Genomic DNA, 16,699 nt, shown 5'->3' on the forward strand with positions numbered 1-16,699 from the left:
CTCCACTGTAAATATCACAGACTCATACATTATGAAGGAAGACTAGAACCTGAACACAAGATCATAACTAGCCTGAATGGAGCTAGTGAATGTTCTTTAGGTACACCAAACAGTAAAACTGAAAGCATGCCAAACCATAGGAGCAATGACAAAATATAAAAAGATCCAAAAAAAGATTTGTAAATCTGAAAATGTATTCAATATCTGAACCTGCAGATTTCAATACAGGAGTAAAAGCCCATTGAAGCCCCCCCCTACCAATACACATACACCCACACACTGTACTCGATCACACCGGGCTAATTTAGAGTCAGCAACTAACCTAAACTGTAGATCACTGGGATGTGGGAAGAAATCCAGAGTATCTGGAAAACATCCATGCAAATATGGGGAGAATGTGCAAACTTCAGAGTTAGTAACCAGGCTAGAAGTCATATCCAGTCTCCTCAGGCAAGTGAGGTAAGAGAACCAACCACTGTGCCACCATGCCACCCCTTTAAAAATCAGAACTATGTTAATTTGCAGTTATAAAACGTTCACCTGTGAACTTGTTTTAAAATGATAAAATAGAGCAATAAAATCAAATTGAAACAGACAGGTAACAAAGAAGTAAAAAAATTTATTGCAGTATTTGTTCCTCCAGTGTTGCTGGGGATCCCTTTCTCTTATTACCCAGGGTGACCTAATACATCAAAATCTACATTTACAAAAAACTCCTCCTGCAAATAGGCCACAGATACTGCATGCTTCTTTTCAACAGAATAAATTATATCCAGGAGACTTCTGCCATTTTACAGCTTGGAAAAAAACAAACGTTTCCCTGGAAACTGAGCTAAGCTAAAGAAAGCCATCCGTCGCTAGGTTAAACTCCAAGAACACTTTATTAAGAACATTAACAGACTAATTTCCAACATTCACTTTAAGTTTATTTTTTTTTTTTTAAACAGAATTTTTCGAGATATAAACATTTTTTAAACTATAATACAGTGGGAGTAGAAATCAAATGAGAAGTTTCTGCTGCACAACAGCGAAGGAAGCTCCCACAAAATGTTTTCCAAACATTTCCTTCTGGGGTGTTTGTTTAATTTTGTTTTCAGTGTCCTGGATGCACGTTTATACTTCTTCACATACGAAAAAAATTTTTTTTGCCAAAATGTTGCATTTTCAAGTTTTTGTTTACTTTTTTTTAAATCCCTGTGAATTTGGCTGAAATTGTAAATTCATTAGCTGGAAGTTCCATCCTTAGCTGCATACAGTGATCGTAAAGTCTGAACAACTTTATTAGTCAGCTTATGTGCACTTGTCAGAACAATTTTCTTGTAAATGATGTCCGATTCTTTTATAGTGTCTACCCAAGGCACCAGTTTGCGTCCATCTCGCTTCTTAGCCTCTGCCCATGCTCCGCTATAAGAACCTGCCATCCAGTGAACACTGTAGCCATTGCTGGTCTTTTGAATAACCCTGGCAATCTGTGGCCTGTCCTTGTATTTTGGGCAGCAAATTGCAATAACATCCATGGCTTCTACAGTTTCATTCAACTGACCCGTGACTTCTGCCGATTCTCCTCGCTTCGGTCTTTTTGACTAGAAGAAAAAGAGCAGAAAAAATAAATTAGGCAAGTTTATTTATGCATTTTAAATATTTCTAGTCTTCCTCAACCAAGACAGAAATATCAAATTTAAAATAATCTATTCCCATTTTCAAAGATACTAACCAGGTAAAGAAAACACTGTGCTATGTCCTTCTAAAAAATATTTTTCATATGCAGATGCTTAATATTTAAATATTGGCAAAAATGCTAGTAAAATACTAAGCTTCAAAACATAAGGAGGTGCTACACTTGTTATATAGTACCATCTTTTAACCATAGGTTTAGGCAGGCTGTAAAACATGTTGCTGGAAATGACTATTTGAGCATGCAAAATCTAGCATAAAAGAAACAATACATCATAAGCTTATGTTTAAATATCTGTGACTTATGTATAGAAAATATATGAGTATTGTTGAACTGCTCTGATATTACTGGAATAACATTCTCACTAAATGATGGGCAGTGGTCACAGCATTGATCAACAATAATTTAGGTTACCGTTTAAATGGTTGCATTCTGAACAGACTACTACCCTAAAGTTACAAAAGGCAGAAATGGAAGATGATACTACAAACTGTGTTGCTAAACTCTATCCTTTTCTAAAGCACTGACCCTTTCTTCATTCAATTCACAAGCATCTATGTAAAAGAGAATACATGGTGGATTTGATTTAAAATGTTTAAAAGCTATGGCAAGTTCTGCAGTAAGTGTCGAAAGATTTTTTTGCCCTAAAAATGCAGGGCTTACAATTGTAATTTTTTAAAATGATGTTTCTTTAATCCGAACTAACTTCTTCAGGACATATATTTATTGCTCCTCTTGTAATTTTTAACATAAATTATACTTTACATTATTCTGATTCTATCCTACTGCTTCTTATACAGCCTTTTTCCAAGAGGTTCACCCAATCTTTTTATAGCATTGGTACATCTGCTCAAGCTTTTGTTATGGATGTGAATTTTAAGCACACTAGTTTTTGCCAGTTTTCAGTGCCAAAATTTAGTGTACACAAATATTACAGTCAAAAACTTTTAATAGCTGTTTTGTCATTATGTGAATTACGTCATGATGAGAATACTAATTTGTAACTTAGTGAAATGCCAATTATACGTGACTCAGTTTACTGAAGCTCTGCATTATCTGAGGTGAACCTACGAGTGTAATAATACACTACTTTTCTTATACTGTAAGTCATAAAAGCTTTTATGTGACTACTGTACCAAGTTCACATTGCTTTGACACGATCGGGACATTACTAAGAACAATTTGTTGCTTCCGTGTCATTGGGACTTCATAGCTATCAAGAGAGAAGTGGTGTGAATGCAGATAGGGAGGTTAGAGAAGGATGGGGGGTTTGAAGTTATTGCTTTCACATGATTAAGACTTCACTGCAATCAAGAGGGAAGTGGTGCATAGTGTGGCACAACAGTGCATCTAGGAGGCTGGAGCAAGACGAGGGTTTTGTAGTTATTGCTTCGAAATGATTGTGACTTCATGGATATCAAGTGGGAAGCGGTGTGTAGTGTGGCACAATGGAGTGGTGCTCCAGGGAGTCTGAAGTTAGATGGGGAGGGTTTCACCACATTAGTACTGAGGTTCAGAAGCTGGTATCGATACCAAAATCAAAATTGTAATACCTATCCAACATTGCTAAGGTAAGAAAAGAGGCTGAAAAAAGTTAAACTGTACCATATAGACTGGGCAAACAAATTAATTTTGAAAATGGACACGTTCATCTGTTTTATCTGAGTTTTCAGTTAACCGAGGTGTCACTTGTCGACATTACCTCCAATAAATCAGGTTTATACTATAATGGCTAATTTCATTAATTTCTATTCTTTAGTTACACAAATTATTATGTTTCCCAGTAATCCTCAGAAATTAAAGTTGCCAATTACAAATAACATCTTCATTTCAAAGCATTTTCTGTCATTACTGTACATTTATTAATAAACACTGCATTGAACAGTCAATAAGTGTCAGTTTCAAGTCTCTCTCTTTGTATAGCAAAAGTTAGACCTCTTATAACATTGCACGACGCTGAGAAATTAGTTCACGCTTTGGTTTTCAGTCGACTAGATTACTGTAACGCACTCCTCTCAGGACTACCCAAGAAAGACATCAATCGATTGCAACTAGTGCAGAGAATTCAGCTGCTAGAATCTTAACTAGGAAAAGAAAATCCAAGCACATTTCTCCAGTTTTGATCTCACTACATTGGTTACCTGTGTCATTTAGAACTGACTTTAAATACTGCTTATGGTTTACAAAGCCTTAAATAATCGCGCTCCATCTTATATTTCGGAATATCTTATACCTTACAATTCAAATAGTAACCTTAGATCTTCAAATGAGCGTCTTCTTAGAATTCCAAGAGCTAACCTTAAAAGAGGTGGTGAGGCGGCCTTCTGCTGTTATGCACCTAAAATGTGGAATAGCTTGCCAATAGGAATTCACCAGGCTAATACGGTGAAGCACTTTAAAACACTGCTGAAAACACATTACTTTAACATGGCTTTCTCATAGCTTCCTTTTAGTTTAATCCTGATGCTCTGTATATTCAATTAATTATCATTATTATTCACAGTGGCTTCAAAATCCATACTAAACCCTACTTTCTCTTCTATTCTTTTTCCGGTTTTCTGTGGTGGCAATCTGTGCCGCCACCACCTAATCAAAGCACCGTGATGGATTAAAGACCAGAAGTCCACATGACCGTCATCATCAAGTTCTTCTATGAGAACTGATTGAGGTAATTTATGTTAGGTAGAATGCCTAGAGGGGGCTGGACGGTCTATTGGCCTGGAACCCCTGCAGATTTTATTTTTTTCTCCAGCCGTCTGTAGTTTTTTTTTTTTTTTTTTCCTGTCCTCCCTGGACATCGGATCTTACTTTTATTCTATGTTAATTAGTGTTCTCTAATTTTAATTCTTATTTATTTTGTCGTTTTTTTCCCCTCTTTCTTCATCATGTAAAGCACTTTGAACTACATGATCTGTATGAAAATGTGCTATATAAATAAATGTTGATGTTGTTGCTACTTTTTATTCTAACCTAACAGTCTCACTACATTGTGTTCCATCTCCCTTTCTGAAGCAGTCTCATTTTTGTCAGTCTTCTGAAAGAAGAACAAAAAAGAAAAATGTGTTTGTTTATGATGCTTTACTAGTGTTTGTGTGTCTGGTTATACACATTCAGTAATATCTTTTACAGGTTGCAAAACTTTACACCGGCTGTTACAGACTGAAATCAAAGGCTTCTTCTTTTTGGGCATATACACCGCTAGCATAACACTGCCAAATTTAAATATTAGCGTGGCAAATTGCTCGCGTACTAAAGTAACTTTAGTTGCAGGTGGAAGTTCCATTTTACTTCTGGTGCCAAGCAGAGTTGTGTCATGATGCAGTAGTCTATTAGCTAGGGAAAGCGCTGTGAAGAAGCTGCCTGTTGTTACGGTTCTGCCTTTGTCCAGAAACAGCTCCATAAGCTTTATGACCACAGACTTGGAAAGTCTTTGCCTTGGGTTGTAACTCAAAACACAGTTCTCAACAAAACGTTTCCAGATGTCCAAAACTGCAGCAAATCTGTCATTTTTCACATGTTCTGCATGGGTGTCTTTGTTGTCAAAGCGCAAATGGCGTATGGTAGTTTGATAGCGGTCACGGAACATCGTATCTTTGATTGCCAGTACAACAAACAGTTCTGAGGAGGCATCAGCCACAGCACCAACTGTGGTCATCACTGCTCTTGTGGAAAGAATGGAGATAAACGGCATCAACTCAGAGAGGGACAGACAAGTTCGTTGTACCATGTGAATGTCACTGACAGGATAAAACTGAATAAGAAAAAAAAAAAAAAATGCCAAAATATACACTGTGTGTTACAGACTCAAATCAAATGTATGTTTTTATTATATTATAGTAATAATAGCAGCTGCTCAATATTTGGAGCACCAAGACTTGACTATGCACGTGTTTATTTGATATTTGGACTAAAGTCTTCACACATTATACAGTTCACGTCATTATTAGTATAACATGGAAAAAGTTTCTGCTTTAGCATTTCAGTATTTCTTGCCTCACATTTCCTTTCACCATACACTTACACAGATCTTTGTAGACACTGAACACACATGAAAAGCATGTATTCCAAATAATGATATACTGTATTATTTACCCTATAACACTCCTGGAACCTCACATGCAGATAAAGATCCGTCAAGGCAGGGGATGGGATAGCAGGCTGCTTGCTGCTTGTGCTGATCATCACATTTACAAAACAAAAGACTCTGATGGAGAGATGCGAAGGGATTTATTTAAGGTGGGTCGGGATTACGAGTTTTTTTGTAGGCCTCGGTAGTTCTAGTGTTAAATTACTATATACAAGTCCCTATTTCCTATATATGGCCAGGTCACTCTTAGTTTAAAAATTCTGGGTTGTTCAATGTTTAAGGTTGACATGAAAGCACCAATTGCATGGTTATATTTATGATTTGTTTTCAGAAGGAATGCTGCTATAACTATAGCATAGTGCAATTTTACTTGCATGTGAGAAGCAAGCATACTGTAGCACGCAGGGAAGTAAACTGTGAAAAGACTTAAGTGAAGGGAAAAGTTGTTCTGTAACACAAAATACATAATCCTAATAATTCACAGAAATATACTTGATTTTTAAGTTATATAAAGTATTACTTTTATAAAGTGTTCAACAATATTATGATTTTATGTATAAGTTTAAAAAAAAAAAAGAACTCTAGAACCTAATCTTCCAAGCAAAATCACACACCTCTACTTTTTCTCCTCCAAAGACTCCTGTACTTGTACCCTCCCCACCCCTCTTCCTCTACACAACAAGAATATGCCAATTTTTAAATTAAAAGAACATAAAACTTTTCTCTTGCTGTAATATTTGAATAGATCTCAAAACATAGATCCAGTTAGTCATAAATGAATAATTCTATTCAGCATAACAGAAAAATGTAAAAACTTAACAGGGTAATACAAACTTCCTACAGAGGTTTGCTATAAAATACAACCCCCACCCCAAAAAAAGCTTAACATATTTAACAGCCCTAAATGCACAAAAAAAATAGCAAGAAGTGTATTACCCCTGAAGCACCCCCCTTGTCTTCCCCATCACTCTCATCATCTTCAGTATCAGCAGTGTTGTTTTTTGGACTTCCTCCTCCAAGAAGTGCATTTATAGCTTTGTTTCGGGCATTTGCACTTGCTGATGCCTCACCCTCTTCATCCTCTTCATCAGGGTCCAAATGTTCCATTAATAATTTGAACTGAAAACAGAGATTGGTAAAATCAGTTTATTGTGATTTATTCAACCATATTACTTTCTTTGCAAGTGGACAACCAAATAAAAAATCAAACACTGCAATTGGAATAATATAGAAAATAGTTAAAGTATAATAAAATAAACCCCTAAATGAAATTTCTTACATCAAGATATTGTCTCACAATCTTCCGCTTAACTTCTTCTGTTAACTCTGCATTTGCCATATCATTTGACAGAAATTCTATCGTCTGCCGAGGACTAAAATGTACTGATGACTTTCGGTTTACAGCTTTGTCATATATTTTAGCAGACTCAGTTGGAGAATACTTCTGGATTTTACTAAAGAAAAGACAAAATAAATACAGCATTAAAATCACCAGAGTAAAGAAAATAAAGAAATTTCTATTAAATATGTTAAGCACTTAATATTACTTAAACTAACTGCCATGCTAAATAAACACATTTTACCTATCAGAAAAACCATAAAGATTCTTCAAATGTTGCTTCAGAACCAAGAGAAGTAGTATGCCTTGGGATGCGTTAGCAAATTCAATGAGGGGAATGGGGCTGTCTGGTAATCGATTCATTACTTGCTCCACATCGGCAAAGTCACTCTCAGACTCTGATTCTGAGTCTGAGTTGACCCTTCTGCGGGATTTCTTAGGTCTTCTAACCACTTCTTCCTCATCTTCCTCCTCACTTTCACTAGTTTCCTCATCCTCATCATCTTCTGAGCAGTATTTTTTTGTTTTTTCCTTCACCCTTTCCTCCTTTAATAGAGACTGCAAAGAAAGAGGAACAAAAAAAAATCTAATGAGCAAAGCAAACTAAAAAAACATACATTGCCACTATATAATTTTTATTCTGTTTAAAATGTAAATATCTGCAGTGATTATTACCTCTCTGAAGGACTGTAGTAGGTTACTGCCTGATACAGAAAGCGTGATGTCAATATGGTGCATTATGAAGAGAGGCTCCTCTTGTGTCTGGTATGGGAAACATGCTAGATTGTCCGCAATATACAAAAGCATGTTTACTTCTGTTTTCTGTGGGTATAAATGTACGATTATTCAATTAGAAAAATCTTGCATTGTATTTCTTCAGTATCAAAATAGGTAAATGGCTAATGACAAAACAAAGACTTGATTACTACACTTCAAGCAAAACAATTGCTTTCTTGCTAATCTAACTATAAATACACTCACTTAATATAAATGCTAAGATGCAGACACAATTTTTAAAACAGAAATATATGGTCAGCATGTAATTGTTAAACTGCATTCTGACGTGTTTAATTAATAGCTTTGCCTTGTAAAATGCAAAACGTCCCATAGTCTAACACTTAGAAATGATCTAAAAGGTGTTTCAAAAAAGTTGAATGGGATAGAAAGCCAAGAAAGGTAGGATGGCTATATTTTACCTAAATTTTATAAACAATAATAAAATGGTGCCTATCAAAAATAAATCATTCACGGTTACTGCTTTAGTTAAATAGTTTGGTAAATTGCTTCCGATTCCCACATCTCTTTACATAAAAAAGTGCTTTCTGGCTTTAGTGCTAAATACATTTCTCCTTCTAGCAATTTCCACTGCTGTCCTCAGGTGTGTGATTCACAGTACGATTCAACTCATATACGTATGTTGAAAGAATTCTGTTGGATCAATTGCTAATTGCTAATATTTATTCAATTTAAAAATAAAGTTCGATGAAAACAAACAATATAATAAAAACAAACAATCCAGATTTTGGCAACAAATGTTATAAATCTGGTCTATTTATAAGACAGCTGCCAGTAAATGGAGAGAAGGTGGGAGTTATTGGCTTAGAATATTAAAACAAAAAGTCAACAAATTGTTAAAATAAAAAAACAAATATTAAAAAATAAAATCTACTCACTGCACTGTCATCAAACAGGTTGAGCAGAGCAATAAGAAATGCCCTTCTGTGTTGACGATTTCCCCGAACCATGGTGTAGAGATGTGAACACAAAGCAGTGCTGTTTTCATCTTGTCTAAACCCCCTGATAATAGTATCATGGGATGCCCAAATGGCTTGCTGTACTTGGTAGGACATCTTTATTCCAGCTACAGCTTTCATCTAAATATTAACACAGCAGTGATATTGAAAAATAGTTTGTAATTAAACAGATGTATGGTCTTAAACTTTTGATGATAAAGAGTTGCAAAACTAAATTTCATAGTTTCTTTTAAAAATGATCATCTAATCATTTAAAAATTAAATAAAAATTAAATTTAATTAATTAAAATTAAATGCTGTCCTTAACTTACAACCACATTTCCAAGAAAGTTGGGACAGGACATAAAATGGAAATAAAAATAGAAGTGATTTGTAAATGGTCTTTTACCCATATTTAACTGAAAACACTACAAAGACAATATATGTAAATTTTAAACTAATCAACTTCATTTATTTTGGTAAATATGCAGTCATTCAAAATGTAATGCCTGCAACGCATTCCAAAAAAATCAGGACAGAAGTGAGTTTACCACTGTGTTACATAACCTTTTCTTTTAATAGCAGTCAATAAGACACTAACTGATGAAGTGCTGAAATTCCTATTGTTGTTTGACATAGGGCTTTAAGTGCTTGAAAGCCCTGTGTCTCCACTTGCATAGTTTCTGCTTCATGTGCCACATGTTTTCAATGGAAGACAGGTCTAGACTCTAGGCAGGCCAGTCTAGCATCCACAATCTACGATGGTAAAGCCATGCTGTTGTAATATGTCAAAAATGTGGGTTGGTGTAGTTTTGATGAAATAAACAAGGGTGTCCAGGGTGTCCCGGAAAAGATGATGTTGCTGCACAATGCCTTTCAGTGTTAATTGTGCCTCCACACGTGTACATTTCCAATGCATTAACATAACACAATACAATAGCAAAGCTTGACTTTTGAACTTGATTTCTGTAACAGTTGGAATGATCCTTTTCCTCTTTGGCACAGAGAATATAATGTCCATTTTCTCCCAAAACAAGCTGAAAGATGAACTTGTCAGATCACAGCAGATATTTAAACTTGGCATCAGTCCACCTCTGGTAATCTTCAGCCCAAAGTAATCAGTAAACATTTTTGACTGTTGCTGAGGTATGGCTTTGCTTTGCATAATATAGTTTTACCTGGCACTCAAAGATGGTGTGACGAACTGTGTTTCTGAAGTAGTCCTGAGATAATATAGTTACATTCATTTTTTATGCAAAGCTCAAAGATCATGAGCATTCAATACTGGTTTCCCCAAACCCTCTGACTCTTTAAATATTGTTATGGATTGTAGATGGTGAAATGTCTAAATTCTTTGCAATCGTACACTGTGAAATGTTTCTAAACTGTTCAACTATTTGCTATTTTTTATTTTTTTTATAAATACTCACTTCGCTTGCCCACCCCTGGGTTTGGTTTACCGGATATACAATTTAAAGAGATTGTTATTTTCATGAAAATTGTTACATATGCATTATTTTCACTTTTATTTTAAAACCTTTGTAAAAAAAAAAATACTTGTCCTTTATTTTCGGCCCTGGGCGTGGTTACATCTCTTTCTTGCAGGTCATATAATGCTGCTCTCGTTGTGAAGGGGATGCGGCTGAACGCACCCTAAGGAGATGCCGTCGGATCATCTGCTGTCTTTTTGCTGCTGGCGAGCTGCATGTTCTGCTTGTCTCGCTGCCCGATCATTTCAAAGCCTGTACAGCAGCTGGCCTTTTGCCACTTCGTGTCTCTGCCACTCACGTTGTGAAGGGGGAGAGGCGGGGTTTAGGTGGCTGAACGCACGATAAGGAGAAGCGGTCGGATCATCTGCTGGCTTTCTGTTGCTGGCGAACTGCGTGTTTTGCTTGTCACTTGTCGTTGTTTTAAGAGCTGGGAGCAAGTTAATGCGTCTCTTGTGGGACTTCAAATTGTCTTTTGAGAAGATCACATCTTGTCTCCATAGTCTCCCTCCCAAAGATTTTTTTTTATAATAGAGAGAATTCCTTGCTTGTACAGAGCCTTTCATGAATGCTCCATTTATAACTCTATCATGATATCATGATAAGGATGCCTGAAGAAATTAGAACTAGCTTATATTTACAAATGTACTTAAAGTTTATCAGGTAAATTATTAAATATTTGTATTCAATTAAATACTGGTAAAAGAGCATATACAAATCCCTGGTTTCTTTTTCTATTTGTATTTTACATACTGCCCCAAATTTACTGAATAAGCAGTTGTACAGATGCAAGAAAAATAAAAATGAGTAAATAAACTTAGTTTTTGATTTTTTGCTTATTCTTATTTTACAAAACTTAAGATTTAAAGCAGACATTGAAATAAATCTACTTAGGGTAATGACTGAAAGAACTAGTACAGTGGAGATCTTAAACATTATTAAACACAGTGGGACACCAACAATGCAAACATAAGAATACTCACATGAATAAAGCCCGTGTACTTCTTATCAATTTCAACTAACTGCTGATCAGCCTTGTTCCTCATTGTAGGTTCAGGGTCTGTGCCCATGGCTATCAGGTATGGTACACACTAAAAAATATACAATTTCTCTATAAATAAGTGTAGTTTTAATTATCTTTCACATTGCTAATGAAGAAAATTACACCACTGTACATTACTTTCTTAAACAACAAAACCTAATCTATTTGCCATATTGAATTGGAAAAATGAAAAAAATAAATAAAATAATAAAGCTGTGCACTTGGAAACCAATGTCAATTTTTTGTGAGGAACATAACAGCAGCTGTGGAGCTGACAGAAATTAATACATTAGACTACCAAATAATTATATTCTATTAAAATTTATTTTGTTGCATTCATGTTAATGTACTGCACCACAGGAAAAAAATATTGGAACAATTACGTAAGAAATATTACATAATATTTCAGTTAAAAAATAAAATTATTTTTAATCAGTTTTAATCACACTGTTTAAATTTAAAAAATATAGCATACCTGTACTGGGTGAATTAGACCTTGGTTTAGTGTCAAGGCAATGACATTGAGAGCAAAGTGCCTCACTTTTGACTGTGTGTGAAAGAAAGCCTCAAGGACCTGTTTGAGGTAGAGCTGCATTATAGAGCTGCTCATGCCTGAGGAAATATCACCCATTTCTTTTAAATCCTCTTGCTTTGACAGTTTCTTCCCTGTAAAATGAAAAATATATTTGTTTGTTGCAGATTACAGAATAAATGCACAATTTGTAGAGTAACTGAAGTCTAAATTAAGCTTTAAATAGTAACTTATAGGAATAGAATAATTTATCTTAAACACACCTTCTAGCTGCCAGAAGTTTGACTTTGCAGTTAAAATGACTACATTATTACTTAAAAAGTACTGAGAAATGTGCAGTCTACTGAACCATAATTTAACAAACAATAATTAAATGAGTATTATTAATTTAAAATTTAAAGTTCAGGGAGAAATGTGAATATAGAAAAAACTGCATTTAGCCACAACATTGTAAAAGGACAGTTTAGATATTATATATAGATTTATAGTTACAACATAACTGATTTCTAATATATGGTTACAGAGTAACAAAGTGTTAGAGTGCTTCCAGAATTATAACTATAATGATCGTTAGCGCTTGTTCAAGATAAACAAAAACTGGATTTAAAAGTTGTGGGACAAATAAAAACAATGCACAGGAAAGAAATTAGGGTAAGTTAACAAAAGTTTCCAGCTCTCACCTATAGGCAGAAAGACATTTTGCTATTACTAGGACAGTGAAAAAACAAATATTTTTGCTGATTCTAATTCTTGTAGATCTGCCCATGCTTGTAGGTAGTGTAGACAACAGATGGAACACTTTAATTTCAGCCAACATTAATAGAACACAGAAATATTTCCTTTCTTGCCTTAATCCATTATACAAATATACCTGGGTAATGCAGGGTACTTTGACTAGTGTAGTATAAAATTGTGTGTATATGCACACATTTTATCATCTGCACACTGACCTGAAACTACCATTATGCAGTCAGTACAGTACAACAAAATTATGTATACTTTATTTTGGAAACAGAGGTTTTAAATTATAAAATGCATTTTCATTGGTTAAACTACTGGAAAATGGTTTAAGCAGAAGTCCAACTATTACTGGAGGTTGGTTGAATATCACTCTGTAATGCAAGTGCAATGGATGTATACATCAGATAACAATGTAAATTATTAGACTTATTTATGTTTGACCTGGTAAAAAGCTTGCAAAAGTTTTCCTGATTTTAGGATCATGTCATTTTGCAACTATTTTCAAAAATATAGTTGACTAGTGTGGGGCGGTATACTGGTTCATACCGAAAACCGTTTTTTATTTTTGTTATGATATGGATTTTTCTTATACCACTACATTGGTTTAAATTGCCTAAACAACATTCGGAATGTGGAACAGCGGGAAACTGTTTAAGGGGGACCTTTTTCACTGCTACACCGCTAAACACACATGCAACAGAGTACAGTAATCCCTCACTATATCGCGCTTCGCCTTTCGCGGCTTCACTCCATCGCGGATTTTATATGTAAGCATATTTAAATATATATCGCAGATTTTTCGCTGCTTCGTGGGTTTCTGAGGACAATGGGTCTTTTAATTTCTGGTACATGCTTCCTCAGTTGGTTTGCCCAGTTGATTTCATACAAGGGACGCTATTGGCAGATGGCTGAGAAGCTACCCAACTTACTTTTCTTTCTCTCTCTCTTGCGCTGACTATCTGTGATCCTGACGTAGAGGGTGTGAGCAGGGGGGCTGTTCGCACACCTAGACGATACGGACGCTCGTCTAAAAATGCTGAAAGATTATCTTCACGTTGCTACCTTCTGTGTGCAGCTTTTAAGTATGCTGCACGGTGCTTCGCATAGTTAAAAGCTCAAAGGGCACGTATTGATTTTTTTATCTGTCTCTCTTCTCTCTCTCTGCTCCTGACGGAGGGGGTGTGAGCTGCCGCCTTCAACAGCTTTGTGCCGAGGTGCTTCGCATACTTAAAAGCCAAACAGCCCTATTGATTTGTTTGCTCCTTTGAAGAGGAAGATATGTTTGCATTCTTTTAATTGTGAGACTGAACTGTCATCTCTGTCTTGTCATGGAGCACAGTTTAAACTTCCAAAAAAGAGACAAATGTTTGTTTGCAGTGTTTGAATAACATTCCTGTCTCTCTACAACCTCCTGTGTTTCTGCGCAAATCTGTGATCCAAGCATGACAATATAAAAATAACCATATAAACATATGGTTTCTACTTCGCGGATTTTCTTATTTCGCGGGTGGCTCTGGAACGCAACCCCCGCGATGGAGGAGGGATTACTGTACATGTGTTAGTGGAGGTATTGCGCAGTGAAAATGGACAGAGAACATTCTGAAACTGAAGCTGTAGCAGACGATAAAGTTGAACATGATGACACAGAAGAAGTTTTACTGGAAAAAGGAGTCACGTTTGTTGTCTGGAGATACTTTGGATTTAAAAGGTCAGATGTGGACCATTATGTTCAAATGTGTGAATACTGTTTCTATACTACTGGATAATACTGCAAGCCAAGTTGTACTTGTTTTATTTTTTTCAATACTGTATAATGTACCTGGGTACTGTGTAATAGTGTGACGACGTGTTGACTTTATTCTTGACATTTCCACTTTAATCTCGACGCTTATGACGAGAATAAAGTCGACATGTTGACTTTATTTTCGTAACTTGTTATTAAAGCAGAACATCGTAAAACTAAACTTAATCTTAAAATGAATATTTAAGTTACTAGATTTTCTCAAACCCCGTCATAAGTTATGTAGCACATTAAACGCTTTGTCTCAAGTGTTCCCGGAGCCATGTTAATCGCTACGTGCTTCTTAACACTAGAATTACCAGAGCCTACGAAAAAACTCGTAGATCCGGCCCACCTTAAATCGCTTCTTAAATCCGTTCACACCTCTCCGCCAGCATCCTTTGTCCTCTAAATGTGCTGATAAAAGACAAGCTGCCAACAGCCGGCTATTCCATCCCCCCACTGACTCAGAAATTGCGCGAAGTTTTCCCCGCTCATGCCTTGATTGATTATCTGGGAGTGAAGTGGAGTTTTAGACTGGAAATAATAGATCGTTATTTGGAACACACGCATTTCATGCGTGTTCCGTTTCTACAGTAATCTGTATAAACACATTGTTAAAACAGAAACTTTTTCATATTTTAGTAATAAATGTTACAAAATGTAGGCATAAACTATAGAATGTGTAAAGCCCGAGTTCCAAAGATCAAATAAACACTTTTACAAAAACTTCAAGGAGGTTACAACAGTTTCCGTGGCGTAGCGCGCTAAGGTTTGCTTCTTAGAGAACAGCTGCTTTGCCGTGCCTCACAGACCTGAGTTTGATTCCCCGCTGGGGATAAAGTGTTGCTTTTTTTTTCTTTTTAACCTCAAACGGACATAAAATTTATAAATTGGTATGCATTGTCAGTTAATAAGATCGTTATATTTTCATATGGGATGCTCCTTTTAAAATATTTTTTTTAACAATTGAGACTGCAATTAACATGAACAACTGTCCCTAAAACTGTTATTTTTAAGATCCATAACACACAGACAGACAGAGCACTGCGTAATAGAGAGACAGACAGGCAGAGATATATAAACAGGGAAGGCACACGTACTGAAAGAAAAAAAAACATCAACATGTGCGTTGTTCCTGCTGCACTGAATAAGCTCACGTGCTCTAACATCACCCCTCCCCCCATCTGACTCTCTAAGTAACAGCACAAGTACAGACGCAAACCAAGTGCATGTGTGTACTGTATAATATTAACAAAAAGAGCAGCTTACTACTGAAAACGGCAAATATAGGAGTGAGTGGGGATCGAACCGGGGACTCTTGATCACACTTGGTTTCTTTTCAAAGTCATGTAGGATGTGGGGTTTTGTTCTGCTATATTGCCCCTGCTAGTGTATGTGCTGCTCGTATTCACCCTGTGATGTGCTGGCACCCCATTCAGGATATGCTCTTGCCTCGCATGCAATGCTTGATGGGATGGGCGCAACCCTGAATGGATGGCATAATTAAATATGTATAACGAAGATTTTTTTTAAAGTTCTGAACACTCCATGGTCTAAGTTTAAAACTAGTTTTAATTTCACAAAAACGTTTATCGTGTGGTGATTGGTTATGTGGAGAAAGAAAAAGGAAGGATAGGAACTGGGGGTTTGGTACGTCAGACAGAGACAGCACGCATGCAATAAAGAAATCCTGCTCAGATGAATATCCATTGAATTCTGTGTTCGTGTCTCCGACCACCATATCACGAACCCAACATTTACACAATATTTAAGTTAAACCTGTGTGATACCCATTCATACATCCAGTTTTTTTGGAACCTTGTCACACCTGTCATAAAGTTCTCTACACTGAACGTACACCTGGGACCCCTTACAGCGAGGAAGCAGCACTACCACCACACTGCCATGCATGTTTAATACCTGCTTTAATGCATTTCATCCTGAAAATGATATCAAGTATTTATCTTAGCATTCTAAATTTTCAGAGAGCAGGAATATCATGAAGTGAATGTATTCTATACGGCGATCACTGCCTGCACCTCCTCTTAGTGTAGAGGAAGTCAGTTTAAGAAGCGCGTAGCGATTAACAACTGGGTTGGGGAACACTTAACACAAAGCATTTAATGTGCTACATTAACTTATGATGGGGTTTGAGAAAATCTAGTAAATTAAACATTGATTTTAGGATGAAGTTTAGTTTACGACATTCTACTTTAATTACAAAATAAACTATGAGAATAACGTGGAGATGTCATCTTTAATCTCGACATATAGGTTTTT

General features: G+C 36.0%; 1 protein-coding gene across 7 annotated transcripts in view; it reads right to left on the bottom strand.

Moving 5' to 3' along the window:
- Window positions 1-599: 599 nt before the first annotated feature.
- Window positions 600-16,699, bottom strand: part of nipbla (NIPBL cohesin loading factor a) — a 257,134-nt gene continuing 241,034 nt past the window's right edge. For all 7 annotated transcript variants that reach the window (XM_051928337.1, XM_028802451.2, XM_051928338.1 and 4 more), the window contains 8 exons: window positions 11,839-12,029; window positions 11,305-11,412; window positions 8,775-8,975; window positions 7,777-7,923; window positions 7,346-7,659; window positions 7,042-7,216; window positions 6,699-6,881; window positions 600-1,583 (listed from right to left, as the gene is read on the bottom strand). In XM_051928337.1, the coding sequence (XP_051784297.1) occupies window positions 1,224-1,583; window positions 6,699-6,881; window positions 7,042-7,216; window positions 7,346-7,659; window positions 7,777-7,923; window positions 8,775-8,975; window positions 11,305-11,412; window positions 11,839-12,029 (1,679 nt within the window). In that variant the 3' untranslated portion in view covers window positions 600-1,223. The remainder of the gene's footprint in view (window positions 1,584-6,698; window positions 6,882-7,041; window positions 7,217-7,345; window positions 7,660-7,776; window positions 7,924-8,774; window positions 8,976-11,304; window positions 11,413-11,838; window positions 12,030-16,699) is intronic.

This window comes from Erpetoichthys calabaricus, chromosome 5 (genome assembly GCF_900747795.2).
Source record: "Erpetoichthys calabaricus chromosome 5, fErpCal1.3, whole genome shotgun sequence".
Lineage (NCBI taxonomy): Eukaryota > Metazoa > Chordata > Cladistia > Polypteriformes > Polypteridae > Erpetoichthys > Erpetoichthys calabaricus.